Raw genomic sequence first — 26,410 nt, forward strand, 5'->3', positions numbered from 1 at the left:
TAACTCCTGGTGGCTCAGTCGTTGGGTTGAGAGTCAGAGTCAGAGGCGAGCGCAGGCTGCAAGCGCCCTGGAATCATTAAGCACATGACTTCGTAACTGTAACTAGAGGAAGCCCGCCATTCCACCTTCGCGGAGTCTACATCTATGTACATTGGCGCCTATTCCTTTATATTCAATACCAGCGGTACCTAATGACAATCTCAACAGGGTCGGCCGGGAACGTGCGCTCGCTTGCGGTCAAAATTTGTGCAGGGCGCCGCTGCCAAATTCGAGTGTCGTTCAAGTAGCGGTCGGCTTGATTCGTGAAATTTCGGAGCTGGTCGTTCCGTCCCGGACCAGGCGGGTGCATTTGTGGATCAAAGAGCTCCTTGAGGCACGCATAGAGCGGGCGAGCCAAGCCCAGGTTCGTGCGGTACGGACCGTTGTCACAGGCCACCGCCTCCAGCGCGGGCATCATGGTGCTGCAACCGCGACCAGACCAGTACCGCTCGAGGGCGTCGTCCGGGAAGAGTGTGGTCACGAAGCCCATGTGGAACGTCGCCGAGCAATCTGTCATGACCAAGCGCTGGACGTTGGGAGAGTGGGACAGGAAAGTTTGTACCACATCCAACCGTGCGTGGATGCCAGACAGGCTGAGGTATCGAACAGAGGAGAGCGATATGTAACGACCAGAAGCGTGCGCATCGTTGCTGACACTCGCATTCACTAGGTGCATAAGGAGAGGTGTTGAATCCACTTCGATCCCGTTGTCGGGGTCAGGAGACCGGATGGCGCAGAGTCGAAGGTCCTTCATAGCAGGCGCGGTCGTGTTGGCCAAGGTTTGCAATGCGCCGTCGACGTTGGAATAAACGATCGACAACGTATTCATGCGAGGGAGGAAGACCTTCAGCTCGGCCATGTGGTCAGGATGCGACGGCTGAACCTGGTCAAACTCGATGTATTCTAGGTTTGGCGCGTATATGGAGAGCGCCTTGATTGCCTCCGTCGAAGGTCCCCGCCCCACGCGAAGCGACCTTTGCATTCCTGGAGCCCTTGGGTACACGGACTGGCAAGAAATATTAGTCCTTTGTGGTGCGCACCGTAGTAACGAACAGCGGACTGACCTGATTTGGTGTGTCAGGGGGAGGTGGACCGGATTCCCATGGAGAAGACATTCTTGTACCGCCGTCTGCGAGTTGAGATATTATTTCACGGCTAGGCTTGATCTCGCAGTGATAGTGGACGGTGTATATTACACTCGTCTGCTGAGCCTTATATGCCTCACCGTGTGGCCCAGCCATACCCCATGGTGGGCTCTCTTGCGCGGTGGGGCCTTGGCCTTGCCAATTGCTGGGTGGGACTTCACGCAAGAATGTATGTGCCCGTGGATTTTCGCTGCGTCTCAGCGCCGGAGAGCCACGGCGATGTGTGCACTGAGTGGAAGGGTCTTAGCGACAATTTCCCCATTTTCTCACTTACCGTCGATCAAAACGAATATCTTCCGACGATGTATAGGATACCATTCCTTGTGCCATATGGTACGCACAGCAACCTGACTCGTGGAAAACATGATACTCTACCACGAACGACACGACTCATGCCAAGCCCAGTCATTGATATCGGTGGCCGTAGCATATCTCTCTGCCAATTCTTCCCCAGTCATATTGTACCGACGAGGATCTGCACGGACGAATGACACGTCAACCAGGACCCGCAGCTCATCCACAAATCCAGGAGGGTAATGACCCTGTGGTTCCTCCTTACTGCGGCGGAGAAGCTGTACCCGTTGCAAGCAGTTGTTGGCCACCCTGGATGCGACCATATCCAGGAAATGTCCCATCTCGTGAGCGTCCGGATCGAACGCGCAGTCAAAGGTGAGGACCTGTAACTCCGGACACACCACGAAACCGGTCTTGTAAACATCCAGCAGACGGACCCAGTTGGTGGCCTCACATTCCCATAGCGTGAGATACCGAAGATCTGGCATGAACAGGAGAACGTTGTTGAAGAGAAGCGGATGGCTATGGGCCCAAAGGCCTTTGATGGTGAGGTTTCGCAGACAGACGTACGGAAGACGACGGCTGGAGTCGAGGCATCGGCTCAAATGAATTAACGTCGGCGTCCAACCCACGTCTTGTAGCTCTGTCTCAACGTCGATAAGCTGGGAAACGTGCAATGCCTTCAGCGCCGGTGCTTCGATGGTCCAGAGCACGGCGCTGGTGACGTTCTCTAGGGGAGATTCGACATGAAGGTAGTAGAGTGAATTGAGGACCAAAGACTGCGCATCCTGTTCTCGAAGCGATCCAAGGGATTCCTTCACACCAGTGAATCCAAGGCTGAGGCAACGAACATTTGGTGACTGCTGGGTAGCGAAGCGAACCATCTGTAGAGCTTCCTCGACGCGAATCCCTCCAGGAACTCCCAGGTGCAGAGCAGTGAGTGCATGCATCGGCGCGATCCCATAGCGAGAAAAGCGTTGGTCCATGCGCACAACGGACAAGGGCGGGAGAGACATTCTGTCCAAGATCTGGAGTCGCGGACGATCAAGCCACTCGATGTCGCCTGGGTCATCGTACCAACGGGAGAAGTCCGACATCCACAGCTCGCGAAGGACAGGGAGACGAGCGTCCAACAGGGAGCGCATGATCGCAAGGATGCCCTCATCGCGCCTGGAGAAGACACCGAAGGTCCTCAATCGATGGAAGTGATTATGTAGCGACGTCATACAGAGAACAACTGCCGCTGCTACATGGTCGCCGGGCGGGGGAGGCAAATCGTCAGGATGGCTCAGAGCCACAGTGACGCAGATCGGTCGAGAACGCGATAGTCGAAGCCAGCGGTCCAGGTGCACGACGCAGCTTTGTGAAAGCGTGTTGACATAGATGTAGTTCCAGAATTGGGAGTCGCTCTCGATTATATCGTGCCATCGTTTGCAGACTCCAGTTAGGTGATAAACGGGGGATTCAAGAGAGTGGTGATAAAGAGCGAATATGTTTAGAAGCATTTCTGTTGGAAGAGAGTGGATGGTAGCGCCGACATGAGGCGTCATCTCCGGGGGGAAGTACTTGTCGTCCCGGATCGCCGATTCGCGCTCTACAGAACGATGTCAATCCGCTTGACCGCGTTGGAAAGGAGAAAAACCCACCTATCGGCGATCAGCAGCTGACGGTCCTCTGGAGCCAGGGATCGCTCCGACGCCTGGTTGACCGGCTCGTATCTGCAGTTGATTGAATTTCGATGAGGCGCAACCAACAGACATACATATACTCCAAACCACAATCTTTTGTCGCATACTGTGGCGACAGCGTCGTTACCTCCTCAATTGTTGGATTCCCGGCATCGCGCTGCAGATCAAGTGGACAAAGGTGTACACATCCTCCAGATAACAGGGTCGGCAAGGCAGCGCAAGCGATAGTAGAGCTCATGCGAAGGAGATGCAGAATCGGGCGGACAATGCTGCTGAAAGCTTCATCGCCTTGAACACGTTGCGCGACTATGGAGCTCCGGAGGGGTGGCGACGAAACTTCCAGATGGGAAGCCTGTTGGAGATCTTGCGCTCTCTGTTGCAGACGCGGCATTGTCTGATTGTGAAGGTGGGTGTAGACAACGCCCCGTAACAACGCCGGCGAAGGAGGGGCATGAGTCACGAAATCGTGAGAGAGTAGCAATCGTTACGATGCCCTCTCTTCGAGGCTCGATCCCGACTGCCATTCCCTGGGCATGCCATGATACACGTCGCATCGTCTCGCACGGGACCATAGAGATTCGCAGGGACAAGGGTGCATCGACACTTCGTGGAGGCACTCCTACTCTGACATACCCGAGTCGAGACCATAGTCGTGGTGTCACAAGTGTGCACGAAGAGTGACTCACACCTTTAGTGTGCTCGACCTCTGGAGGAAGATAACGGAGGCAAATACGGTGCAAGCTCCACGGATATCGACGTGAACATCCGCGAAGGATAGAATACGAGTTCCTATTGTTCACGTCACGTGAAGAAAAAACAGTCCGTGAACACCAATGAATGGAGTTGTTGCATATGCATCGCTCTCGCGTTGCTAACAGCGCAATTCTGTGACCAACCGATGTGATTAGGCGGAGCTACTAGTCGGGACCGGAGCGGACTGGGTGTAGGTGACGAACTCCGTCGTCTGCGTCAAGTAGGGTGCGTGTGTCATGGCAGTGTTCCTGACGCGCGCCATACTGCGATGAACGTCAATTCTGATCGGCGAACAGAAGATTCACGGCGCATAAGTAGAAGACACGTACGTGAACGTGCGGGGAGTCTGATTAGCGGCGTCAGTGGTGATGGTCGTGTCTGCCTGCGGGTTCTGAAAAGAGTGGAAGCGTTGTCAAACGGACTGAAGCTATGAACGCGGCGGTAAGGAGACGAACGGGAACCGCGAAGGCAACGACGGCAGAGGACAAGAGGGCCAGAGAAACCTCGAACTGCATGCTCTGCAACGAGGATAGTATAAGTAGTAGCGAACGTCGGTAAGATCTCTGGTCTTGAGGGGGGAGAACTGGGTGGAATGTGAGCGTGTACAGGTTTTTATGGACCCACTTCCAAGCCTGTGTGCCTTTGCACGGCAGCCGGACGAGAATTGCGCATCCGCGCGACGTGCGCTCAAACTCGCGCCAAAGCTCGGTAGTGATGACGTTTCACCAGGGGCAAGGCTCTGCGACAACGGGGTTGGCCTGAGGAGGGCCAAAAAGCCGCCTCACCGAAGTCGGCCGGTCGGCGCGACATACGAAGGGCCCGCCGCGCTGATGTCCAACAACGAAAGATTTCATGATCTAACGTTCTAAGGACGCGAACCATCGTCGTCCCCGCAACGTTACATATCGACCTCTTCCTGGGCTCAGACACGGTGGATGGCGAGCAGCAAAGTTGCGCGACAAATAAAACCCCGTCAATTCTTTCGCGAGAAATTGGAGAGCTGCTTGTTGGCTGCCCGAGCGTAAGTACGAGACCTGTCTCGTCGGTCAGAAGCAAGAGGTGGCAGGAGCTCGGAGATCGCATCGTGTGAAAGCTGCGCAAAGCGTTCACGTGGGCGTCGCGCGAATCCTCCCTTCTCTGTGTTTCACACCAACGGGTTCATTGGTCCTTCAACTGCCTCGCTGTCGACTGGCCTCCTCACAGACACTAGCCTTGACTCCCGAAATATATTGGTCTCCCGCTATATCGGCATTGCACTGAGCCACGCAATCTCATTCCATAAGTACACAGAACATACACCACTTGCATTCGATTAGAAATCCAAGGGGAGTAAAAGACGAGTCCAATCCATTCGATTCCTTCGCAAAAGTATACCCGGTCAAGATCATCAGATCGGGTTGCCGCTGGCGTCAATCGTCATGGGCGGAATACTGATACTGTCGACCTTCCAGGTAATGCCACCATCGGGAGTGTATAGATCCGTGGCAACCACTCCGGCGCCCATTCCAAGCGTTTTGGGGAAGGTGTAGTCGGATGCAGAGAGTACGATACTCGTGTTCAGGTAGTACTGTGATAGCACGATCAACGTCTGCGCACGAAGCCAAGGACACTGGTTGAGAGCATACCTGGGTGCTCCGGGCGCCGGTGCACTTTTCTTGGCATTCGGTGCCGGTTCCCCATCCTCCCTGGATCAATGGACCATCGTCTAGCATCAATGCTTGTAAGTTTTCAAATCAAGCGAAGTGTATAACCATCTCTTACAGCTCACTTGGGTCGATGTCACTGTGCCGTTGATAGTCACGGTTTGGTCCCATGTGATCTTGTCGCTACGCAGCTGCGTACCCACAAAGTTAGCATTCGTGCAAACGTAGACTAACGACACCGAAACATACCTTGTAATGAATGTGAATCTGATCAGTGGGCTCTACGGGGACATAGGGCCCTGACCACTGGCTCAAGACGCCGTTGATGTATCTGAGAGCGAGTCAGCCCACCTGCTTGCTGCGAGACACTAGGGAGAACTTACCCAAAGTAGCTCGCCGCGGAACACCACTGGTTGTTTCGCGCGCCGCAGCTGAATACGAGAATCGTGAAATCGGTATACCCAAGATTGCTGACGTGTACCTACTAAGCTTGCATATTCTTCGCAGAGTCAGCTCCGGCTTGGATGAGGCCACTGGTGGCGTTGCTGATGCCAGGCCAAAGAAACAGGTAGCTGTGGAAGAGTACGAACATTGCATTTGCGATCAAGGGCGATCAAAACTTACTCCTCATTATCCGGAGGGGGAGTTCCAGGGATCAGAACTGTGCTCGCTTCGATTATGGACGAAGTCTTGGCGGTGGGCCCGAGAGAATAGGCAGCTCCCCATGTGTCTGCTTTGACGACAGTCGCCAGTATACCGGAGACGACGAATGCGAGGAGCACCTGCATAATGTACTTGATGATTCACGTTATGAATAGGACGAGAAACCTGTCTTGCTACGGACGCCGCTCGTCGATGCTTATATACTTGCTGGACGAGTATACGCTACCGTCATAGGTAGCGGGTGCATGCGGTAGCGCGTGGTTCGGTTTTGCCGATACCTGGACAGAAGTTGGTACTTTTGATCGGCGTCAATAGTCAGGCGGGCTCACGAAAGCGCTCGCTTGGGGGCGGCGACGCTCGCAGGATTATCTAAGGTTATTTATAGCAAGACGTTGGCGTTAGTATATACTCATTCGTCTTCGGAAAAGCATCATAACGTACTGGGCTGCAACAACATTATGTGAGTTGTAGCCCCCTTGGCGCTAATAAACATCGCAAGGGTCGCCACATCTAATCCAGAATATTATCAGCAATCTCAGAATCAACAGGCTCAGAGCGACCCATTACTCCCGAAGCTCGAGCATTTCGGCTCCCGGAGCGCCGGGGTCCGACGGCCCATTTCGAAGCAACCAGACATCACGTCATCAGGCCCCCAACGACTTGCGTGAAGCCTATCGCCTTCAGAGATGCGACTATAAAGTTGTGAAGGAAGCTTGGGTGGTCAACCTTTAGAACCTCAAGATGACCTCCCATAACGAGGGGCCACATGATCACCGGGGTTTTGCTGGCGAAGGCCGAGCGGAGCGACATGTGTGAGCTGGTGTTCTCGACAACGAGTCCGTACTTGATCCGCAAGGGTAAACTGATCATCGACGAGTGCAAAGACACCGCGCCATAACTGGTGGGAACGCTCAGCCCATGCGATATCTTGTTCCGTACCGCGTGGCCACCGGTCGTCCTTGATGGCATCCCGAGTCTCGTTGCAAGGAATTGGTGCACCGTTATGAAGCCAACCGTTCGGGGCATGGACAGATGAGGGAAGATGTCATATACAGAAAGTCAGTATCCGACGCAGAAGGGCGAATTGTATACGGTCGAAGTCGAATCTCGGGCAACCAGTAAGATCGACACACTGACCGAGAAGCATCCTCCGTCCTGCGAATATAGCGGCCTGACCTGCGAGGAGTAGGTAACAATGCTCTGGTTACGTCGCGATCGATCCATTCTGCGTCTTCTTCGGTCCAATGTCTCGGTGGCTGTCTGAGGCTCTGCCTCAGCGTACCAAGTCGTGCTCGACCAAGTAGAAACATTGTGTTCCTCGCGCATGTTATAGTGCATGTTATAGACAGCGTGCCGTTACGGATGAGTTCGGCGTAAGTCGTCGTTGCGGTCAAATTGCGCCGTTTTAAATTTTGCATGCAGGATCTGACGTCGACATCAATGATTTCACCTGACATAACCTTCTCACGGTAAGTTCGATCAGTTGCGGCCCATTGATATGCCTTTGATGCACCCTGTTTCGCTCAAAGATCATCCTGCTTACCCCCACATGGATGCCGAATGTCTCAGCTAGTCGCTCTTTCCTCCCCCCCGCCGTTCAGTTGTTGCATCCTGAAGCTCGCAAAGTTCTGCCAAACCATCGGCCGAGTTCCACTCTACACATGGCGATATCCCAACATACACCAACACACCATCGACCCGCTTTGAATCCGCCGAGCTCTTGGTGTGCGCGCCCCGCGATGCACGGCGAGCGCGAGGCGTGGACGTGTTCTCTCCACCTCGGTCACCCGAAGCCGGTCGACCCTGGGTCTCGGTTGGGGAACACAGCCGATTACGTCGCCGCGCACTTCCGCCGCACCTCTCGTTTATAAGAGTGATCGCAGCTCGTTGACCTCTTGGCGAAAGCTTCCCCGCGTCAACATGCTCAGCGTTGTCCGCATCGTCGCTTTCTGCGTTATCCTCGTCGCGTCCATCAATGGCCTCCCCACCGGTGCGCGTCCGCGCGCCGGCGGATATCCCATCATTCCGGGCGACAACGGGTCGTGTGCGAAGATGGGTCAACTGTGCGCCAGCAATATTGGTGATAACTACAACTCGATAGTTGCCGAAGGTGCGTAGTTCCGAGTTATGACCCCAGGTTTCAAGTCCTTAGTCGGAGTGCAGGAGGAGAGTTCGGAGTGTCAAGTCACTGTTTATTGAGCTCCATGTGCCAGCAAATGTTCTACAACGGCACCGTCGACGACTGGATCCAAACGTACTTCGGATTCCGCAGTGATGACAGTACGGCATCTGGAAGCTACAGCAGGAAGGCCGCGAAGTTACCCGAGAACGTGAGTTCGGCCAACCATGCTTCATGGCTTATCCCAGATTGAGCGATATGGGTCTAGCTTTATGCTGCGCTGTTATCTTCGGACGAAACAACAGCTACGCAACAGTCCTTCATCGATGCTTACAACTCCACCCTGGCCGCAGCAGGCGGTCCCTACCCAGCGTAAGCTCTTCGACTGGCGTACCCTCTCGTTTCACCTACTCATACCTGGCCAACCTCATCAGCGTCTCTTACGTCTCCGAGATTTGGACTCGTATCTCTGCATGGACCGTCTCCTGCTCATCCTTCGAGGTCTCGTACGACTCACTCGCAGATTGGGTACGTAAACAATTCGTAGTTTGATATGAGCATACTTATGCAGTCACTGACACCGGCTAATAGTTGCAATTGTCTTCGACCGAACCTGGCTCAACCACTTGCTGAAAGTGCCCCGGTGCTCACGAAAATATAAACGTTCCTATCAGACAGAACATTACTAGTGATGGACTATCAGATACGGTCGCAGACACTGAACGACGGCCATTTTACCATAAGAATACTCATACTTCAGCTACTGAGAGATAGTCATCGATCCTGGCCGGACGGCAGGATCCACAACGCCTTGTTACAACCTCGAAGTAATGCTAATAACGAAACTTCTCTGCGTCGTGTCCTTGTACGTTAACATCCCCTTCGCCACGTCCTCGGCATTTCCCTCAAGCTCAGTTAGACAAGCCCCCCGGATGCGTTTTGCTGATAAACGCCAAGTGTTTGAGGTTATTCGAGAATCTCGATAGTCGTTATTCTCTATACCTGAGCTCAAGGACGCCGCGGTCAGTGGTCACCAAGCGTGGCGAGCGTTCTGCCGGGAAAAGCCGGGCAGCTCTCTTTTCTCTCCATCGACGGCGCTCGCGTTGCGTGCACAAGTCGCGTTTTCTGCTTGTTTTCTGCACCAAGGAGAGATGGTTACACACTCCGCTGAATACGAACTTTGCTCTCCGTCATCCTCTCGAGCACTAATCTCCCCGCCCAGTACTCATCAATCTACTTGCTCAGAGATGACTGGTGGACTTCACATTGCAAATGATCACTTATGGGTCACGAATGCCGACACCGCAGGTCAGCAGACCACCAACGCACCCACGGATGACCTTCTCGACCCCGCGCCTCCGCAGGGCCATCCCCACAAACCTATATAACGCAGCAGGCCCATCTCCGTCTCCATTCATCCTCCTCATGCAGGCGCTCCTCGTCAGCAGGTACGCGGGGGGCACGTATACGAGGCGGAGACGGAGTTCGGGGGCGTCTTGTTCGCGCGCCGTGCAGTGATGTTCGCAGCTTTTTTCTACGAAAAGCGTGCGCTGCGTCGCAGATTGACTGTTCCACATCCATACTGCACAATGCTACATATGTCGGTCGACGACCTAAGGAGGGAAACGAGTGCAACAAGACGCAGCATGGCCATTACGCAATCTCCTCGAACCCAGATTCCACGCACATGGCGCGCCCCGCGTTGTCCCGCACTAACGCAGGGTCGTGCGCTCTTATAAAAGGAGCCCGACCCGGCGCTCGCACGATCCCCTCAACATCCTCCCAGCCAAGGTACGTCCACTCCTGAACCAGTGGGACGCAGGGCGAGTCATAAACTGGGACAGACCGAGCGAAGGGACGCTTCGCAGACGCTGAGATCAATCGATCAACATATATGTGGTCACTCGGTGGATCGCTTGTCGCTGCGTTCGTCGTACATGACTCATGTGTGCCCCCTCGTGCGCTAGCGCTGTGATCAATCTGCATATGCGTGTACGTGCCCCTGCGAAGTAACTTTATTCATCGCGCGACCGCGGTCCCATGCGCCGCCCGCTTCAGTTCACAAGATATACTCATGTCGGTTTGATGTTCACCCCCTCGCTCCTCCGATCTCCTGCTCGAACATCAGACGCACTGCTTACGATGGTCTACAACGAGGCTGCAATGGACTCCCAGGTGACGCTGGGTGTCTTCGGCACATCCGCCATCACCCTCGTCGACCCGCCGGCGCAGGGCGACGTCGTGCTCATCTTCGCGCCGGACAACATGCGCAACTCGGGGGTGCACCGCGTCGGGTCCCCGAACGAGCGCTTGTACACCGTGCAGTCGAATCAAGACCTGACAGTGACCGAGCTGCGGGATGCGCACGGGCTCGTCGCGAAGATCGAGTATCGGACGATGCTGCCTGATCAAGTGTCGTTGCGAAGTCGCGGGTTTAAGCCCATACGGATGAGCAGCTGGTTGAAAGAAGTCGGCTCGAAGTCGTAGTACGTGCCCGCTCGTCCGTTCAATCTGCAGCATGTTACATGATCAAAACAGCGTCGTGTTCGAGGCGAAGGGGGCGAAGTATCTCTGGAAGACGAGTCGCACGGGGCAGGTTAATGTAAGTGATCATGAAGCAACTTCGAATTCGAAGGGGAGACGCCTTACGGCGATCCGCCGAGCTGATCCTACCTGCTTCCGCTAATCCCTTCTTCCCTATGAATTTACTAGTGCTACGGCGAGACGCCCGGAAGTTTGCAACCGATTGCGTGGTACGACTCGACGCGGTCAGGGCCACGCCAGCGCGCTCTCCAACCGACCGAAGCAGAAGCAGGCTGCGGCCACCTCCATCTGACGAACGCTGCTTCCCATGTCCAGTGAGCCTCCACGAACCTTATCACTGCTATGATATTTTCGCCCGAACATCGGTCCCCGTACGATTGTCGTGCTGACGCTTTATGCTGAGTTGATGATGCATGTAGGGACGATCTGGTTGCTTCGCTGCTGGTGGTGCAAATGCGGGCGTGGCTGAAGCAGGACCGATGGGCCAAAGTCGGGACGGGATACGGATATAGCACGAGCATGTGAACGCATTTCGAGAGGTCTTCTCCTTCTTCAAATTGAGACTGATCTTGGTACGTGTACCAGATTCATGGCTTGACGGTCGATTTCGACCGTAATACTCGTCCAGGGTCCTTCCTTCGATCTTCATTGAAGCTCCACTCCAAACGATTGCGATGTTTCGCGGTAACATCACTACTACCCACGCAAGTTATAAACGTTACAGCCGGCGATTTTGCTACGAAGCTTAATCCGGCGTCGCTGCGTAGACGTTGCGTCACTTGACCCTCTCACATGGGAGTTTAGAAGTAGGAAGACGACCCGCTGCAATATAAAAGGGCGGCTGAAACGCCCGGTTCCCCCCACATTCGTCCCGTGTCAAGCAGGTGCGCTGCGTCCCGTCTCCGGACGTCACGGCAGCGCATCTTTATACGGAAGGGGCAGAACGAGCTAGACATACATTCACCCGCGAGAGAACCGCTTTTCTCCAAGCCTCGTGGTGTACAATTGTTCTAACATAGGCGTTCCGGGACGGCATGGTTGCGGTTTTGTAACGGATGACTTGCGTGCTCGTTTCGTGAACGGATCGACGGTGGTGCTGTATGTGGTCCGACGTATGCATTAAGGTGAAAGACACTCCTGGCCGTGAGATCCCCGGCCAAACTGTCGGGCTCTGTGGGTACACAAGGTCGGATGGGCCAATGGCTCCGGAGTGAAGGTGCCTAGATCATCATAAATCAGACTTCTGAGTTTAGCCGCGGCGGCTCGCTGCCGTCGCGTATAAAACCTACAACTTTCTCTCGGCCGCCTCTCGCCATCCCGGCCAAGGGACGTCCCGTCCTCTACACCTTAACGGACGGAACGTGAGTTATCAAACGTACCAGGAGAGAGCGTATTCGACGTGCTTGATTGTCCCTGCGGCGGATCGCATAGCCGTAGGGCGTTTCTGCACGGCCGTACATTCTGCGTTGGCGCACCACTCACTCTGTGCGGGCTGGGCGCAGGTGACTCGATCTCGGTGGAAGATGAACAGCAACGGCGGTTCTAAATTACAGTAGCACCGCCCTCCGTGTATCTGATAGAGTACGCTTGCGGATGTTGTATAGAAAATTGCTGGCGGCCAATGTTCAGGTTGGGCTCGGAGCGGCTGGCGAATAACCAGGGTAACGAGATCTCGCAGCAGCGCGGGGGTGATGAAAACTGGTGTAAAATATTCTGCTGCAAGTTGGAAGCTCCTGTAGCGCCACAACGATGAAGTCGTCGTCTGATCATGATCGTGTTTCAGGCCAAGGAAACGGAAGGGACGGGAGGAAGGGAGATCGACCTTGCGGCTTGATCGGAGGAAGACTTCCCACGGTCAAAATGGACGGTGGCAAAAGCGTTTCTCCCGCCGCGTTTTGCCTCCGTCAGATTTCCGCTCCCCTTCGCCCCGCGCCATCCCGGCTATCAGCCCGTCCTTCTAGACCCAAGTCCCCATTCGGTCCGCCGCCGTCGTGTTATATTAATGCCTGGCTCGCGCCGTCCTCGTTGCTGCAACCCCTCCTCTCCTTCCTCCACGTCCTCTTCCGAATCATGAGCGCGGCCGAGATCAAGGAGCTCGAGCATATTGTGTCCGTTGCGCAGGCGAGTGATCGGACGCCTACGTGCACGGTCTCCTGTGGCTCACGCGCGATGCGCTATTGCAGACATACGTAGCATGTGAGATTATCCTCCAGCTTGCCAAATTCAATGCGGGACTGAAGAGGGGCCGCTGCGCGTACAGGCACGACTAGCATCTTGGTCTGGGACTGGTTGGCGTGTCTACCGCAGGAGGTGCGCCGTCGTCTCATCGAGCCATCGGCCTGCCCGCTCAGCGCCGACTTCTCCGCATATATGCAGTACCGATACATCTGGAAATCGAGATGGACGCCCATAAAATGCCTGTACCTGATGGTGCGCTACTACACGTTCGTGGTGCTGGTCGGTGAGTGCATCGCTGGAGGTCGCGAACATGCCGTTGGGCTGACTTGCGCCACCAGTGACGGACGTCTGTGAGTCGCCCATCCGAGAACACCGCATACCATTAGGCTGAACTCAGTGTCCGCTTTCGTAACGAAGGGTTCTTCGCGAGCTGGAGCGAAGCGTGCGTGTTCCATTCACGATTCATTGGGGAGAGACAGTGCCGTGTCATCTAACTTCCCATGTCTCGCAGAGACTGCGCGCGGGACCTGCGCATATTACCGGGTATGGCCGTCCTCATCGACTTTTGCGTCGAACTTGGTGAGCGACTTGCCGGTTATTCTTGTTCTCAATTATGGGTCTGGCTAAAAATGGTACCCGCCTTGCCGTAAACCGCAAACAGTGCTCGCGCTTCGGTAAGCTACATACTCCCGTTCCCGTTGGGCTCAACGCTCTCCACACCCGCGCTCATCTCTCGCATCGTGTTTGCAGGGTCTTTGCGCTCTACGACCACGACAAGCGTATCGCCGCGCTTCTCGGCACCCTCCTCGCCGCCTTCCTCGGGGTCATGATAGCGGTCCCCATCCTCGCCTTCGACTGTGAGTGTTCTTCGAGATCCGGCCCAGATAGGGTTCACGATGAATGCCGGGGCTCACGGCAACTCGGCTTGTCCCGCAGACACGAGGCTACCGTCATGGCCGGGTCCATGTTTAGGTGCGAGCTTGCCCTTTGTGCTAATGTGGTCAGACGCTTACCCCGTTCGTCGCTGGTTAGTAACGGGAAAGGCGTCGATAGCCGGCCCCAAGTTCATCATTGCGTTTTACGCCGCGCCCATGTGAGTCCTCATCTCAATATATCCTTCTGGGGACGACTGGGTTTCGACCTAAGACAATTGCATGGCTGACGGGCGTGTACATTACCGTTCAGGGCGTTCGACTTCACCGTCACGGCCCTCACTCTTTATCGCGCGTTTTTCCACGTCAGCCTCAAGCACACTAGTTCATCGCTCATCAAAACCTTCATCCGCGACGGTGTATTCTACTTCCTTGCTATATCCACGCTCAATCTGTGAGTGGCATGGATCAAACTTCCACGGCCGATGATTGACGAGCCTCCATGCTACTTGTAGCATCAATGTCATCTTCTTCGTGTCCGTGCCGATTCGTCGTCAGCCGTGTGTGTTTGCATTAAGCCCGTCGTTCCTCACAGCCAAAGAAACAAATCCATACAATCCCTCAACGCGCCCATGAGCATCCAACTCTCCACGGTCCTCTCATGTCGTCTGTAAGCCCCGCGCTCTCATTCTCATACTCACCCTTTCCTCATCCACTCACGGTGACTATCGTCGTCCTCCCGCAGCATCCTCAACCTCCGCGCTACGCGCGACCGCCATCCGTCCGTCAAAAAGTTCAGCAGCACCCTCCAAAAATGGGTCGACGACTTCCACATCACGCAGCCGTCGGATACGATGGCGTCGGGCATGACGCTCGCGAGCCCGATCCGCCGCCACGCGCGCGGCCCCGTCTTCGCGCGCGACCCGATCGAGACCGAGACCGCGGGCGTGATGGTGCGCTTCGAGGACGAGCTCGACCCGCCCGAGGCCGACTCGGAGCGCGGCTCGCACAGGCGAAACTCGAAAGACCGCGTGTGGGACGGGTCGACGGATACGACCGCCGGCTACGCTACGCCCGACGCGAAGTGAAGTGAAACTCGGACTGTCAGCTTGCCCCTCCGCCAACCGACCGACCGACCTGCCGCACCCTCCACTGACTACGTCGACCGACCGCCCGCTCTGACATATCATCTAACGCAATCTCTTCCTGGATCAACTTCAACCCATCAATCGCAATCCCCGCCGTTCGTAAGCTGTAGAAATCGATTCTTGTTCAGTTTTGGCTTACCGTCTGCGCTGTATATACTACTCACTACACTCTGGCACTTGTACTGGATCTCTTCTTTTTAGTAGTACTAATCCTGCTCGCTCGTTCCCTCGTCATTATAACCTTTGTCGCAATGCTATCGGTTATGCTTTCGTTGGCGCTGTCGCTCTCGTAGCTCGCTGCACTATGTATGTACACGCTGTTGAGCGCTTGCAGCCTCTTGCAGCCACCGGCGTCGGGAATTGCCGTGTTTGTCTCGACTTTCGCGCTCGCCGCATCTTCTCGAGTGGCTCAAGCCCGAAGAGCGACATAACCACTTGGCTTGACCCTGCGCAACCCTTGTATCAGGACAAGGGAGGGGTAGACCGTCATCTCGGCCCTTGCTCGCCTTGCCGGATGCCACCGAGCCACATCGCTGTACTTGGAGGCGGGATCTCAGGCTTATCCGCCGCGCATCACCTCGCGCGGCGCTATCCGACAACGCTCATCACTCTCCTCGAGAAGGTCAGTATCGTACGAGGCTCGTGCCCAAATGCATCGCAGCTGATTGCGTCTTAGCCAGGACTCCCGACTTGGAGGATGGATACGCAGCGAGCGAATGCGAGTCAGCGACGGGGCGGGTAACAGCGCCAGCGTGTTGCTGGAGGTGGGGCCGAGGCATCTGAAAGCGCCGACGAGGTCGCGCTTGCATTCGGCGTACGTGCTGGAATTGGTATGTTCACCATCGCTCGGCGTCGGGAGGACGGCGTGTTGACGAAGTGTTACAGGTGAACCAGCTCGGCATAGAAGACGGCATCGTGAAAGGACCCATGCCCGGTGCTCCTGATGCCATGCAACTCGTGTCCATGCCCGCCGTCAACGCCAACCCCTCAACCCCCGCCGAACTGATGCTGCTCCCCGACCGCTGGTCGGATCTGGACCCTTGGGAGCATCCGAGCCACCGACTCCTGATGCGCGCCGCCTTTTCCAACGTCGCCAACGGGACCCGACACCATAATTACGACCTCGGTAATCTTTCCAAGGCCGGCCGCTGGTTGAAGGGGCGCTCCGCGTCCCTCCTTGATGAAAACGTGCAACAATACCTCGAGAAGCGGTTCAAGAACCCGGTCGTGGCCGATATTCTCGGCACTGCGGTCGTGCACGGCGCCCTGGCCGCCGACGCGCGCTTCCTCAGCGTGGCGATCGCCTTCCCCGACGTGTATCGCTTAGAGCGCCTCGGCGTCGGGAGCGTCGTGCGCGGGCTGATACACGAGCGCTCTTTCCAATATCTATTTGGATCCCGATATTCGAAGAAGCATATACCGGGCGAGCTGGCGCGGCATGGGCTCGATACCGGGGATTTACCTGAAAGGTTACAGGACACGGCCGTCTTCTCCTTCAAGCAAGGCCTCGCGACGTTGACAGATGCGTTGGAGCACGCGTTGCTCAGATGCGAGAACGTCCGTCTACTGAAAGGCGCCGCTGTGGATCACATCAAGGGTCACGGCCGGGGCGAATTCCTCGTACGTTTCTGTGCACCGTAATGGATGGGATGCAGAACCGACCTCTGACCCAACATTTTGCCCTCTTATCAGATCGGCATAACGCCGGACAAGAAGCGGAAGCAGCCTTTCCCGCGAATGGACTCGCCTCCCGTCTCCCATCTCATCTCCACCGTCCCGATCCCCACCCTCGAGCGCCTATTCCAGAACGGGGACCGCAACCCGAACGACGGCAAGATATTCTTCCCATGGACCCAGCCCGGCTCGAATCACTTCCCTTACGCCTCCGTCGTCGTCGTCAACCTCGTCTTCCCGCCCTCCGACACGCCCCTCCACCCGCCCGGCCTCGGCTTCCTCGTACCCCGCCCGGCCAACGGCTACGACTCGCTCCCGAACCGGGGTATCCTCTCCGTCTCCTTCGACTCGCGCAACGTCGGGCCCGCGCAGGACTACGCGCTCGGCGAGAAGACGCGCGGCGAGGTGGGCTCGTCCCGGTTCACGAAGATGAGCGTCATGCTCGGCGGGCCGTTCCCGCTCACGCCCGCGCTCGTCGACCCGCCGACGGTCGTGCGGAACGTGTCGACGTACCTCGGCCGCGACCTGCCCAAGCCCGTGCTGTCGCGCGTGCACATCCTCCCGAGGTGCTTCCCGGCGTACACGCTTGGCCACAGCACGAAGGTGCAGCATGTACAGAAGGTGGCGCGCCCGGCGAAAGTGGCGGTCGTCGGCGCGGGCGTTGCGGGTGCGGACGTGGACACCTGCGTTGCGGTGGCAAGGGCCGCTGCACTTGGTAAATGGCTAGACGAGTGATATGTATATCGCACGCTATGCTCCCGATGTGACATACTGCACTTCGCATTTTTTGTTGTTATGATGACGTGCTCGACGATGTTCTTCCTCGCACATCGTCTGTCGACCGATTCGAACAGATCAGGAAAGAACGTCTGCGCAATTCAACGAGCCTCAAGGACGGAATATGGTAATCATCTCAAACAGTATCACCACCGCTTGCGCGGCCCCAACGAAGGTCCCATTCAAAAATAAAAAGTTCGCGAACATAAATAAAGCCCTTCTCGCATCGACACCCTGCTGACCCTTCGTCACGGTATCCGACGACGCGCCTAAGCGGACGTGCTGGTTGGGATCGGCGCGGACTGAGTGTAGGTGATGATCTCCGTCGTCTGCGTCAGGTAGGGCGCGTGTTGAAGGACGGTGTTCCTGACGCGCGTCATGCTGGTATAAAACACCGAGTTAGTCTGGCGAACGTTTGATGCGTGGTGTGAGGCGGTAGACGTACGTGAACGTGCGGAGGGTCTCGAGGGCGGTGTTGGTGGTGATAGTCGTATCTGCCTGCGGGTTCTAAGAGGGGGGAGAGCGTTATGAAGTCGACCGAAGACGAAGCATGGCGTCGAGACGAACGGGGACGGCAAACGCAACGGCGGCGGAGGCCAAGATGATTGAGGCGATCTTGAGCTGCATGCTCGGCAAGGTCGATATGGATGTGGTAAGGCGAACGATGGGAAGATCTCTGCTTTCGGGGGCGAGAACTGGGCGGAAGTTCGAGCGTGTACAAGTCTTTATACAGGCGGACCCCCTTCTTTCGGTATTTGTGCTCTAATCGTTGAGAGCGACTTCGCGTTCCTTGGTCTCGCCTTTTGCGCGTGCTGAGCGACCCTGTGCGCCTTTGCACGGCAGCCGAAGGAGATCGCTCAAGCGCTCACCGAAGTTCGGGTCTGATGGTGTTTCAGAAGGAGATCGGGTACGAATATGAACTGCGGCGACATGATCGTCGTAGGACGGGCCAAGAAGCGCCTTACCAAAGTGGGTTTCCCGGCCCGACGCACGGAGGAGGCCGCCGCGCTGATGCGCGACGACGACCTTGTCCTGAAGGAGCGAGGATGACTTGAGCGCCTGAGAATTTGGCCCGTCGGCATGATATGAAAGGTTACGAACCCCTGGTAAGCGCCAGCAAACCGCTGATATGAAGGTGATCCGCAGAGCGGACGCACACATCAGGAAAAATCGGATTTGCTAAAAGCCTCCTAAAATGTACTAAAATGTGCTCATTTAGTAGTTTTAGAGGGTTTCGGTACCCAATAAGCGACTCTTTCGATAGTCCGATTTTTCCTGATGCAGATCTCGGATCAGGGTTACTGACAGAACCTGTCAGAAACCCGGATCGCGGAGCAGGAACTACAAAGTCAGGTTGAATCGCCGAGACGATGACCGCATACTTTATCGGCCGCCGGCTGGCCAGGTCGTCGTTGTCTCCGCAAACATCAATCGACCTCTTCCCCGGACGCGCTGGACGCCGAGTCCTGTGCTTTAGTTCGGATTGCAACGGTGCCGCAGCTTCCTGCGGCGGATACAGCCCTGTCGATCCTTCCGCGCACAAACCAAAGCTGGTCCATGGCTGCATGAGCAGGATAAGATAATCAAAGACGCAAAGCTGTTACGCGTCTCTCCCGATTGATGCGGTTTGCTGTCAGGTGGAGCGAAGGTAAGTCCGCGCATCGCATCGTGCGAAAGACTGCGCAAATCGCTTCTTTCTTGTGCGTTCTCACGTTTCCTACCTCTCCCTTGAAGTCTGCACCGACGGATTGATCGGACCGTCAATTACCTCACTCCGTTCAGGGGCCTCCTCAGGCACTAGCCCAGGCCACCGAGCGATATGCGCGTCTTCGGATCACCGTCCATTGTCGTCGGCACGTCGCACTAACGCGACCCAAGCCATGCCCGTCATGCGTCCGTGTGAACGCATATGGGGCTCATGAAGATCGGAAAGCCGAGGAAACGATTATCGCACCAGGATCGCATTCGTCACTGCAGTGGCATTGTATCTGCGGGCCGCCGTAGGGAAGCCATTGCCCTCTTCCCGCCTCCGAAGCCTTGCGAACGTCGCAACCTGCTTCTCACGTCGCGGCGGCCCCGGGTACGCGAGTCGGACCGCAGCCTGACGCCCGAGCGACTCGACGGCAAGTGCGTGATGACCCTGCGACGTTCAGGAATTGCAAAGTCCGGCGCTGCTGTTCCTATGCTGATGCCTGCAGAGATCGCCTCCAGGTATAAAGGGATGCGAACCGGCAGGAACTTCCAGCAGCGAGAAGTCACTCGGTTCCTCTCCCTCGAAGTTTCTCTAAGATGGTCTCTCGCTTGCAATCCTTGGTCCCTCTCGCTCTTGCTGCCCGAGGTGTATTTGCCTCGATCGGCCCCGTCACCGACCTCAACATCGTGAGCGCCATCCTTAACCCGGATGGCTCCGTTGAGAGAGGGTAAGTCAACTCGTCTCGGGAAGACTGAACGATCCATCTGACTTGTAATCCTGCAGTGCTGTTACCGCTGAGGGTGGCGCCGTTGGCCCGCTCATCGTCGGCAACAAGGTAATTCGCTACGCAGTCGTTTCCTCTACAATACTCACGCGAAATCGTAGGGCGACAACTTCCAGATCAACGTCGTTAACTCGTTGAGCAACAGCACCATGTTGCTGACCACTTCCATCGTGAGTCGTTCACCTACGCTCTAGCTTCGCCATCTGACAGGCTTCACAGCATTGGCACGGCATCTTCCAAGCTGGCACAAACTGGGCGGACGGTCCCGAGGGCGTGAACCAGTGCCCCATCGCATCTGGAAATTCGTTCCTCTACAACTTCAACGTCCCCGACCAAGCGGGCACCTTCTGGTACCACTCCCACGATGGTACGCAGTACTGCGACGGTCTTCGTGGGCCGTTGGTTGTGTATGACCCCAGTGATCCGTACCTGGACGACTACGACGTCGATGACGGTCAGCTACTACCACGATCTACTCTCTTCGAGACGTGCTCATTCGTATCCCAATTTCAGAGAGCACGGTCATTACTCTTTCTGACTGGTACCATGACGTTGCTCCGACTATCGGTGAGTCTTCATATGAGCCATACGCAGGCCGTTTCTGAACCAGGTTATCTCATAGCTTTCGGGTGAATAACACCTTTCATGATTCAATTTCGCTCAGACGCGCTGACATTTGGGACAGTACCTCTGATGCTACTCTCATCAACGGCCTGGGCCGCTTCTTCGACGGCACTAACGTCAACGATGCCGACCTCGCGGTCATTAGCGTCGAGCAGGGCAAGCGCTACCGCTTCCGGTGAGATGACTTGGTCTATATACCGGGCTCCTCGGCTCATCACTTTCCTCGCATAGTTTGATTTCTATCTCTTGCGACCCCAACTTCACGTTCCAGATCGATCAGCACAACTTCACGGTTCGTCTTGCCCTTGTCCCTGCCATACTTGTCAGCTCATGTTGCTGCTACAGATCATTGAGGTCGACGGTGTCAACCACGAGAAGCTGACGGTTGACTCCCTTGTCATCTTCGCCGGCCAGCGCTACTCGATCATCCTCAACGCTGATCAGCCCGTCGACAACTACTGGATCCGCGCTGACCCGAACAACGGTAACACGGGCACTGACTTGGGTCTCAACTCGGCCATCTTGCGCTACGTCGGAGCTAACGAGACCGAGCCCACCACCACCCAGGATACCAGCGCCAACCCTCTCGTCCAGGGCGATCTCGTGGTAAGCATCCTGCTTGTAATTTGTGATCGCTCGAGCTTATCGATCGGCTCAGCCCCTCGAGAATCCCGGTGTGAGCGGCGGCGACGATACCAAGTGCGTTGACTGCGCCGACTACAACCTCCACCTCGACTTCACCTTCAATGGCACTTTCTACACCAACGGTTTCAGTGAGCACAGTCGACACCACTGTAGGGTTTCACGGTATTGACCCGCCATTCACAGCTTGGACGAGCCCCACCAGCCCGGTTCTCCTCCAGATTCTCAGCGGCGCGACCTCCGCCTCGGACCTCCTCCCTGCCGGCAGCCTCTACGCCCTCCCCGCCAACAGCTCCATCCAGCTCTCCATGGCCGCCGGCGCCCTCGCTGGAAACCCCCACCCCTTCCACTTGCACGGCCATACCTTCGACGTCGTCCGCGGCGCCGGCGAGACAACCTATAACTGGGACAACCCCCCGCGTCGCGACGTCGTCTCCCTCGGCGACGACGCGACGGACGGTATCACCAACAACGTCACCGTCCGCTTCACGACCGACAACGCCGGCCCCTGGTTCCTCCACTGCCACATCGACTGGCATCTGGGCACCGGCCTCGCGATCGTCTTCGTCGAGGACTTCGCCGACATTTCCACCACCGAGTCCCCCAGCACCGCCTGGTCGGACCTCTGCCCCACCTACGACAGCCTCACCGCCGACCGTACGTGATCGCTCCTCCGATATCGCAATGACCTATACTGACAAGCGGACAGAACTCGGTGGCATCAACTAGACTCTCGTTTCAAACAAGAAGAAAGAACAGCATTCAAAGCATACTGGTTTGGGCTTGAAGCAGTGGCGAACTTTCATATTTCTCGAAGTCATAATGGGTTGATTGGTGCAACTATGTTTATTCTTCAATATCTATATACATGACTCGTGAAATGCGACCGCGTTCGTTCGTTACCTTCACACCGTTTTGTGCGCTATCTCTCAATCACCACCGCGATCGTGTTATGAGCCTTCCCAGGACTCCGTCACCTACTTACCGGCGTCTACACTCCTACAAAAACGCGAGTTCCGGTGGGTGTCTCTTATTCCGTCTTGCTTCGCATGGGCAAGCCCCACGCCATACATAGAGATATCCGCTGTTGTCAGCTCCTCGCATACGGAGCATGGGTGAACTCGTTCGGCACCGGTCGTGATGGCGTCTCTCCGGAGGATAATTGCTGTGAAGACTGTACGCGTACGGGTAGCCCGGCCCGCCGTAGAGGTCGCTGGCATCGACCGACGAAGCGCCGTTCAATGCTGGACGGTCTTCAGCTCGAGCACCTTCCACTGATGATCCGTCGCCAAACTCGTACTTGCAGTCAGATGCCCATGGCCAGCATAGATATCCGAGTCGTGCGCGGAAAAGCCCCGGTGTACCTTCTGCCTTCTTCGACGTCGTATAGAAACGTGCAGAACTTGTACAGGGCGAATTGCGACTGTCGGGGAAAGCGGATTTTGGATAGACATTCTGGTTGGTAGAAACAGTGCGTGATGCGCGAAACACCAGGGAGCAGTTCAGCGTCGAATGTTGTTGGCGAAGAGCAAGAGCCTATCGGAGGGTCTCGCGGCCCGATGCCACACTTCTATCTTTTCGACCGCGACCTACCTTTCCGCAGAATCATCATGGAAGCTAGCCGCAGAAGACAACGACAAATTTACTTCAGCAGTTCGACCTTTCAGCGATGCTCATATGGCTGCATGAGGCGCGATGGACGATATTTCGGGACCATTTCGGATTATCGTCACCAACACAGTTCACAACATTGTCAGTATGTGGTCATCAGCCTCATATCCCCATCTGCCCTTTCGGAGGTACGGAAACTGATAGATAAACATCAGAACATAAATGGCAGAAGCACACTCTCGGATGAACCACTCCCATGTCATGGTCACCTGAAGACGAATCGAGCTCGCTGCGAAAGTATAAGACACATCCGGCACAATCTCGTCCTCTAGCAACACAAGGTCGCTTTCCCTTCCTCCACCTCTGACGCCATGCACAGGATTCTGGCTGCTCTCGCTGTTCTCATGCCCCTCTTGGGCTCGGTCGCCGGCCAGTCGCAGGAGTGGGGCCAATGCGGAGGTATAGGGTGGACCGGCGCCACAACTTGTGGTAAGTTGTGAAGCCAGACTCATCCCAACGCTGGGGCTTACGGATTGCAGTCGCCGGCACAACTTGTACCGAGCTCAATTCGTACTACTCGCAATGTTTGCCCGGAGCTGCCAGCTCGACGGTGCCCACGTCCACAGCGCCGGCGTCCTCGTCCGCCTCCAGCACCGGCACCGCGACTGGCAGCGCCCCGACTGGCCTTAGCTCCATCCCAGCCTCGACGCTCTTCCAGATCAACAACTTTGGCACGAACCCGAACAACGTCGCGATGTACGTCTACAAGCCGGCCAAGGTCGCCTCCAACCCGGCACTCATCGTCGCCATCCACTGTGCGTCCTTTTCTATACTATCCTTCTCGGGATTGTGATGCTCATCCCCTGTATCTGCGCTCGTTCAGACTGCTCCGGCACGGCGCAGGCGTATTACAGCGGATCGCGGTACGCGCAGCTCGCGGAGACCTACGGCTACCTCGTCCTCTTCCCCTCCTCGCCGCACTCGGGCACGTGCTGGGACGTCTCCTCCGACGAAACGCTCACCCACAACGGTGGCTCAGACTCGCTCGGCATCGTCTCTGCCGTGCGCTACGCTATCGCGAACTGGGGCGTCGACTCCAGCCGCGTGTTCGCCGCGGGCACGTCCTCCGGCGCGATGATGACGAGCGTGCTCGCCGGCGCGTACCCGGATGTGTTCGCCGCCGGCGTTGTGGACTCTGGCGTCGCGTTCGGGTGCTTTGCGCTCCCCGGCCAGCCGGACGACTCGTGGAACTCGCAGTGCTCGACGGGTGAGCTGATCCTCACGGGCGCGCAATGGGTAAGCGTAGGATACATTAGACGCCGTATCATCCCTTTCTGACCTCCAGGCTAGGCGCAAAAGGTGTACGCCGCATACCCAGGCTACACCGGCCAGTACCCCAAGATGCAAGTCTGGCACGGCACCATGTGCGCCTTCTCTCCTTTCGCCCCTGTCCTTCCCGGCTGACACGTTGACTGTTCAGCGATACCACGCTCTACCCCCAGAACTTCTGGGAAGAGATCAAGCAGTGGACGACTGTGTTCGGCTACCCGAGCACGCCGGTTACCAACGTCACGGAGTCGTATCTCCCTACAGGTTACTCCAACTCGACGTTTGGACCGCGCTTCCAAGCCATCCTGGCGCAGAACGTCGGGCACACGGTGCCCCTGTTTGAGCAGCAGTACTTGCAGTTCTTTGGGCTTGCGTGAGGGCGTAACGTCGAGGACAGCGGAACGGCTCTGCTTTGACATCTTCTGGAAGGGCAGTTGATGGATGGATGTACTCGTATGTTGTGTGTTTTGGAGTCAATTCCAATGCCATCTTATATGACTCCAGGAGGCCCTTGAGCGGCTTCCTGCCTTACCGCGCAATCAGCGAGATAGATCGACATGGTGTGCAATTGACATGTATTATGGCATGTACGGAGTGTGCATGTCTGTCCGATCGATGTCCGAGTTCCCCGAGAACGATTCAGTTAACTGTTCACGTGGAAATCAGTGCAGGCGCAGCTGTGCGCGCTCTCTCAAGTCCTCCCCTTTCACTCCGGTTGATTCCCTCAGGGTATGCACAGGGTCCTGCGAAGTTCGACTATACCAACGATCATCAAATATATATATGCACTGGACCTTTGGCCACGATTTTCGGATATCCGTCTGAACAGCAATAACTTGGAGCTCTACAGCATGAAGCACAGCTCGTCGAGCGTAAATGATTATTAGAAGCGATTCTATCAAGAGCTTCCACCTCTCCCCCCGTAACGTGTCTAAGAAAGCGGCCTATCGTACATCATGAACATGTGGTACCGCACGAGCTGCAGGAACTTGTCGACACTGACGCCCTCTCGTTCGTCACCGGAACCGACAGCACCTTCTCGGGACGGGCCGAACATGGCTACACACTCGGCCAGGCCTTCAAACGCACGCTCGGTTTGGTGAAGGCTCTCCCGGCGCTGCCGCAGTTTCTGACAGTACCCCGACTGAAAGCGTGGAGGAGGAGGAAGGAGACGACGCAAGGCGTCCTCAATCGCAGGGGCATCCGGGTGCGATTTCAAGACGGACAGGATCTATGCTTACCGGAGGACGCCACGTACGACGTGTGTATCCAGATCGGTTGGCATACTCAACCACCCCTCCACTTATGATTTCTGCAATTCAGACGGGCCAAGATTGTTCGATGTCAAGCTTGTACCATGGGATACTCGTTATGGTGAGTAACAGTGTTATTGATTATGTACGTTCGCTGAAGCTCTTCGCAGGCTTGGCGTATCTCTTCGATGCGGCGCCACGGAGCTGATGACCAGCTTACATACATATCGACCCTGTGCCCATGGACGTTTACATCGTATGGGACATTCCATTGTTACTACGAAGATATGATGTCCGTGTATCAGTATGCGATGTCATCTCACATCGTGCAAAGTGTCGCCGAGTAATGCGCACGATAGTTTAGGCTCAAAGCTGAAGGGCGAGGCACTACGCGATAGAGACCCCCGTAGATACAAGCAACGAACACTGTTCATCTAAACCCCACAAACTTCGTAGAAGTAAGGTCGAATCAACGCATGCTAAGCACACGCGGAATACATCACACAAAGGCCGGGATGTGTGTCTTTCTGGATGAGTTCATCTCAACGAGGCTTCGGAGCGGCGAGTGACAGAGCGGGAGCAAGAGCTAGAATGTACGCAGTACAGTTAGCTTCACACTGCGTAGGGATAACGAGCAGGTCTATTCATGTACCTAGAATGTACGCAGTACAGTTACTGAGGTACAATGAGCAACAATTAACTTAACGAGAGAATGAATCAACGTACGCTTCACACTGCGTAGGGATAACGAGCAGGTGAAGCGACGGATTTGCGAACGCGATGCTTAAGTGAGCGACGGCGGGCCGGAGGCCAAGAATATGATAAGAAGGACCATGTGGGCGCACCGGGCGCCTTCGCGATGCGAGGGGTATCATCAGTGCTTTGCACCGATTGGATCTGGAGATCCGAACCTAGACCTTCGACACTCCCCCTCAAG

The 26,410-nt window shown here is 56.0% G+C and overlaps 11 protein-coding genes across 11 annotated transcripts; 6 read left to right on the top strand and 5 right to left on the bottom strand.

Annotated features, from left to right (window-relative positions):
• Positions 1-172: 172 nt before the first annotated feature.
• Positions 173-1,154, bottom strand: PUNSTDRAFT_137526 (uncharacterized protein; the record flags this gene model as incomplete). The annotated part of the gene is made up of 2 exons (XM_007387171.1): positions 173-1,045; positions 1,104-1,154. 2 exons carry the CDS (start codon positions 1,152-1,154, stop codon positions 173-175), a joined length of 924 nt encoding a protein of 307 aa, XP_007387233.1.
• Positions 1,155-1,555: 401 nt separating this feature from the next.
• On the bottom strand, positions 1,556-3,028 carry PUNSTDRAFT_137527 (uncharacterized protein; the record flags this gene model as incomplete). The annotated part of the gene is made up of 1 exon (XM_007387172.1): positions 1,556-3,028. One exon carries the CDS (start codon positions 3,026-3,028, stop codon positions 1,556-1,558), a length of 1,473 nt encoding a protein of 490 aa, XP_007387234.1.
• A 1,042-nt stretch (positions 3,029-4,070) lies between these two features.
• Positions 4,071-4,434, bottom strand: PUNSTDRAFT_137528 (uncharacterized protein; the record flags this gene model as incomplete). Its single annotated transcript, XM_007387173.1, has 3 exons — positions 4,071-4,182; positions 4,249-4,310; positions 4,375-4,434. The coding sequence occupies 3 exons, from the start codon at positions 4,432-4,434 to the stop codon at positions 4,071-4,073; spliced, it is 234 nt and encodes a 77-aa protein (XP_007387235.1).
• A 767-nt stretch (positions 4,435-5,201) lies between these two features.
• PUNSTDRAFT_54827 (uncharacterized protein) lies at positions 5,202-7,607 on the bottom strand. Its single transcript, XM_007387174.1, has 9 exons — positions 6,667-7,607; positions 6,555-6,594; positions 6,187-6,503; positions 6,048-6,134; positions 5,946-5,993; positions 5,812-5,893; positions 5,681-5,753; positions 5,545-5,624; positions 5,202-5,486 (listed from the first exon to the last, which is right to left on the bottom strand). Exons 3-9 carry the CDS (start codon positions 6,348-6,350, stop codon positions 5,307-5,309), a joined length of 714 nt encoding a protein of 237 aa, XP_007387236.1. The 5' UTR covers positions 6,351-6,503; positions 6,555-6,594; positions 6,667-7,607; the 3' UTR covers positions 5,202-5,306.
• Positions 7,608-7,934: 327 nt separating this feature from the next.
• PUNSTDRAFT_145866 (uncharacterized protein) lies at positions 7,935-9,196 on the top strand. Its single transcript, XM_007387175.1, has 5 exons — positions 7,935-8,335; positions 8,389-8,555; positions 8,613-8,716; positions 8,779-8,872; positions 8,936-9,196. The coding sequence occupies exons 1-5, from the start codon at positions 8,146-8,148 to the stop codon at positions 8,975-8,977; spliced, it is 597 nt and encodes a 198-aa protein (XP_007387237.1). The 5' UTR covers positions 7,935-8,145; the 3' UTR covers positions 8,978-9,196.
• Positions 9,197-10,394: 1,198 nt separating this feature from the next.
• On the top strand, positions 10,395-11,746 carry PUNSTDRAFT_122347 (uncharacterized protein). Its single transcript, XM_007387176.1, has 5 exons — positions 10,395-10,830; positions 10,883-10,946; positions 11,057-11,202; positions 11,308-11,409; positions 11,474-11,746. The coding sequence occupies exons 1-5, from the start codon at positions 10,430-10,432 to the stop codon at positions 11,484-11,486; spliced, it is 726 nt and encodes a 241-aa protein (XP_007387238.1). The 5' UTR covers positions 10,395-10,429; the 3' UTR covers positions 11,487-11,746.
• A 1,179-nt stretch (positions 11,747-12,925) lies between these two features.
• PUNSTDRAFT_54835 (uncharacterized protein) lies at positions 12,926-15,313 on the top strand. The gene is made up of 16 exons (XM_007387177.1): positions 12,926-13,009; positions 13,072-13,084; positions 13,149-13,198; positions 13,265-13,349; positions 13,405-13,416; positions 13,484-13,508; positions 13,578-13,645; positions 13,728-13,740; positions 13,817-13,923; positions 14,003-14,038; positions 14,099-14,159; positions 14,252-14,392; positions 14,454-14,474; positions 14,534-14,608; positions 14,684-15,185; positions 15,288-15,313. Exons 1-15 carry the CDS (start codon positions 12,959-12,961, stop codon positions 15,024-15,026), a joined length of 1,101 nt encoding a protein of 366 aa, XP_007387239.1. The 5' UTR covers positions 12,926-12,958; the 3' UTR covers positions 15,027-15,185; positions 15,288-15,313.
• Positions 15,314-15,501: 188 nt separating this feature from the next.
• Positions 15,502-17,600, top strand: PUNSTDRAFT_91689 (FAD/NAD(P)-binding domain-containing protein). Its single transcript, XM_007387178.1, has 4 exons — positions 15,502-15,708; positions 15,767-15,916; positions 15,972-16,706; positions 16,779-17,600. Exons 1-4 carry the CDS (start codon positions 15,601-15,603, stop codon positions 17,493-17,495), a joined length of 1,710 nt encoding a protein of 569 aa, XP_007387240.1. The 5' UTR covers positions 15,502-15,600; the 3' UTR covers positions 17,496-17,600.
• Positions 17,601-17,806: 206 nt separating this feature from the next.
• On the bottom strand, positions 17,807-18,164 carry PUNSTDRAFT_137534 (uncharacterized protein; the record flags this gene model as incomplete). Its single annotated transcript, XM_007387179.1, has 3 exons — positions 17,807-17,918; positions 17,983-18,044; positions 18,105-18,164. 3 exons carry the CDS (start codon positions 18,162-18,164, stop codon positions 17,807-17,809), a joined length of 234 nt encoding a protein of 77 aa, XP_007387241.1.
• A 1,662-nt stretch (positions 18,165-19,826) lies between these two features.
• On the top strand, positions 19,827-22,009 carry Pslcc5 (laccase; the record flags this gene model as incomplete). Its single annotated transcript, XM_007387180.1, has 12 exons — positions 19,827-19,957; positions 20,014-20,065; positions 20,116-20,184; positions 20,234-20,468; positions 20,528-20,581; positions 20,637-20,643; positions 20,700-20,813; positions 20,870-20,930; positions 20,984-21,244; positions 21,297-21,411; positions 21,467-21,937; positions 21,990-22,009. 12 exons carry the CDS (start codon positions 19,827-19,829, stop codon positions 22,007-22,009), a joined length of 1,590 nt encoding a protein of 529 aa, XP_007387242.1.
• A 1,142-nt stretch (positions 22,010-23,151) lies between these two features.
• Positions 23,152-24,755, top strand: PUNSTDRAFT_122350 (putative acetylxylan esterase A). The gene is made up of 5 exons (XM_007387181.1): positions 23,152-23,380; positions 23,431-23,706; positions 23,775-24,187; positions 24,242-24,315; positions 24,372-24,755. Exons 1-5 carry the CDS (start codon positions 23,263-23,265, stop codon positions 24,595-24,597), a joined length of 1,107 nt encoding a protein of 368 aa, XP_007387243.1. The 5' UTR covers positions 23,152-23,262; the 3' UTR covers positions 24,598-24,755.
• The last annotated feature ends 1,655 nt before the right edge of the window (positions 24,756-26,410 follow it).

The sequence above is a fragment of the Punctularia strigosozonata genome (assembly GCF_000264995.1).
Source record: "Punctularia strigosozonata HHB-11173 SS5 unplaced genomic scaffold PUNSTscaffold_13, whole genome shotgun sequence".
NCBI lineage: Eukaryota > Fungi > Basidiomycota > Agaricomycetes > Corticiales > Punctulariaceae > Punctularia > Punctularia strigosozonata.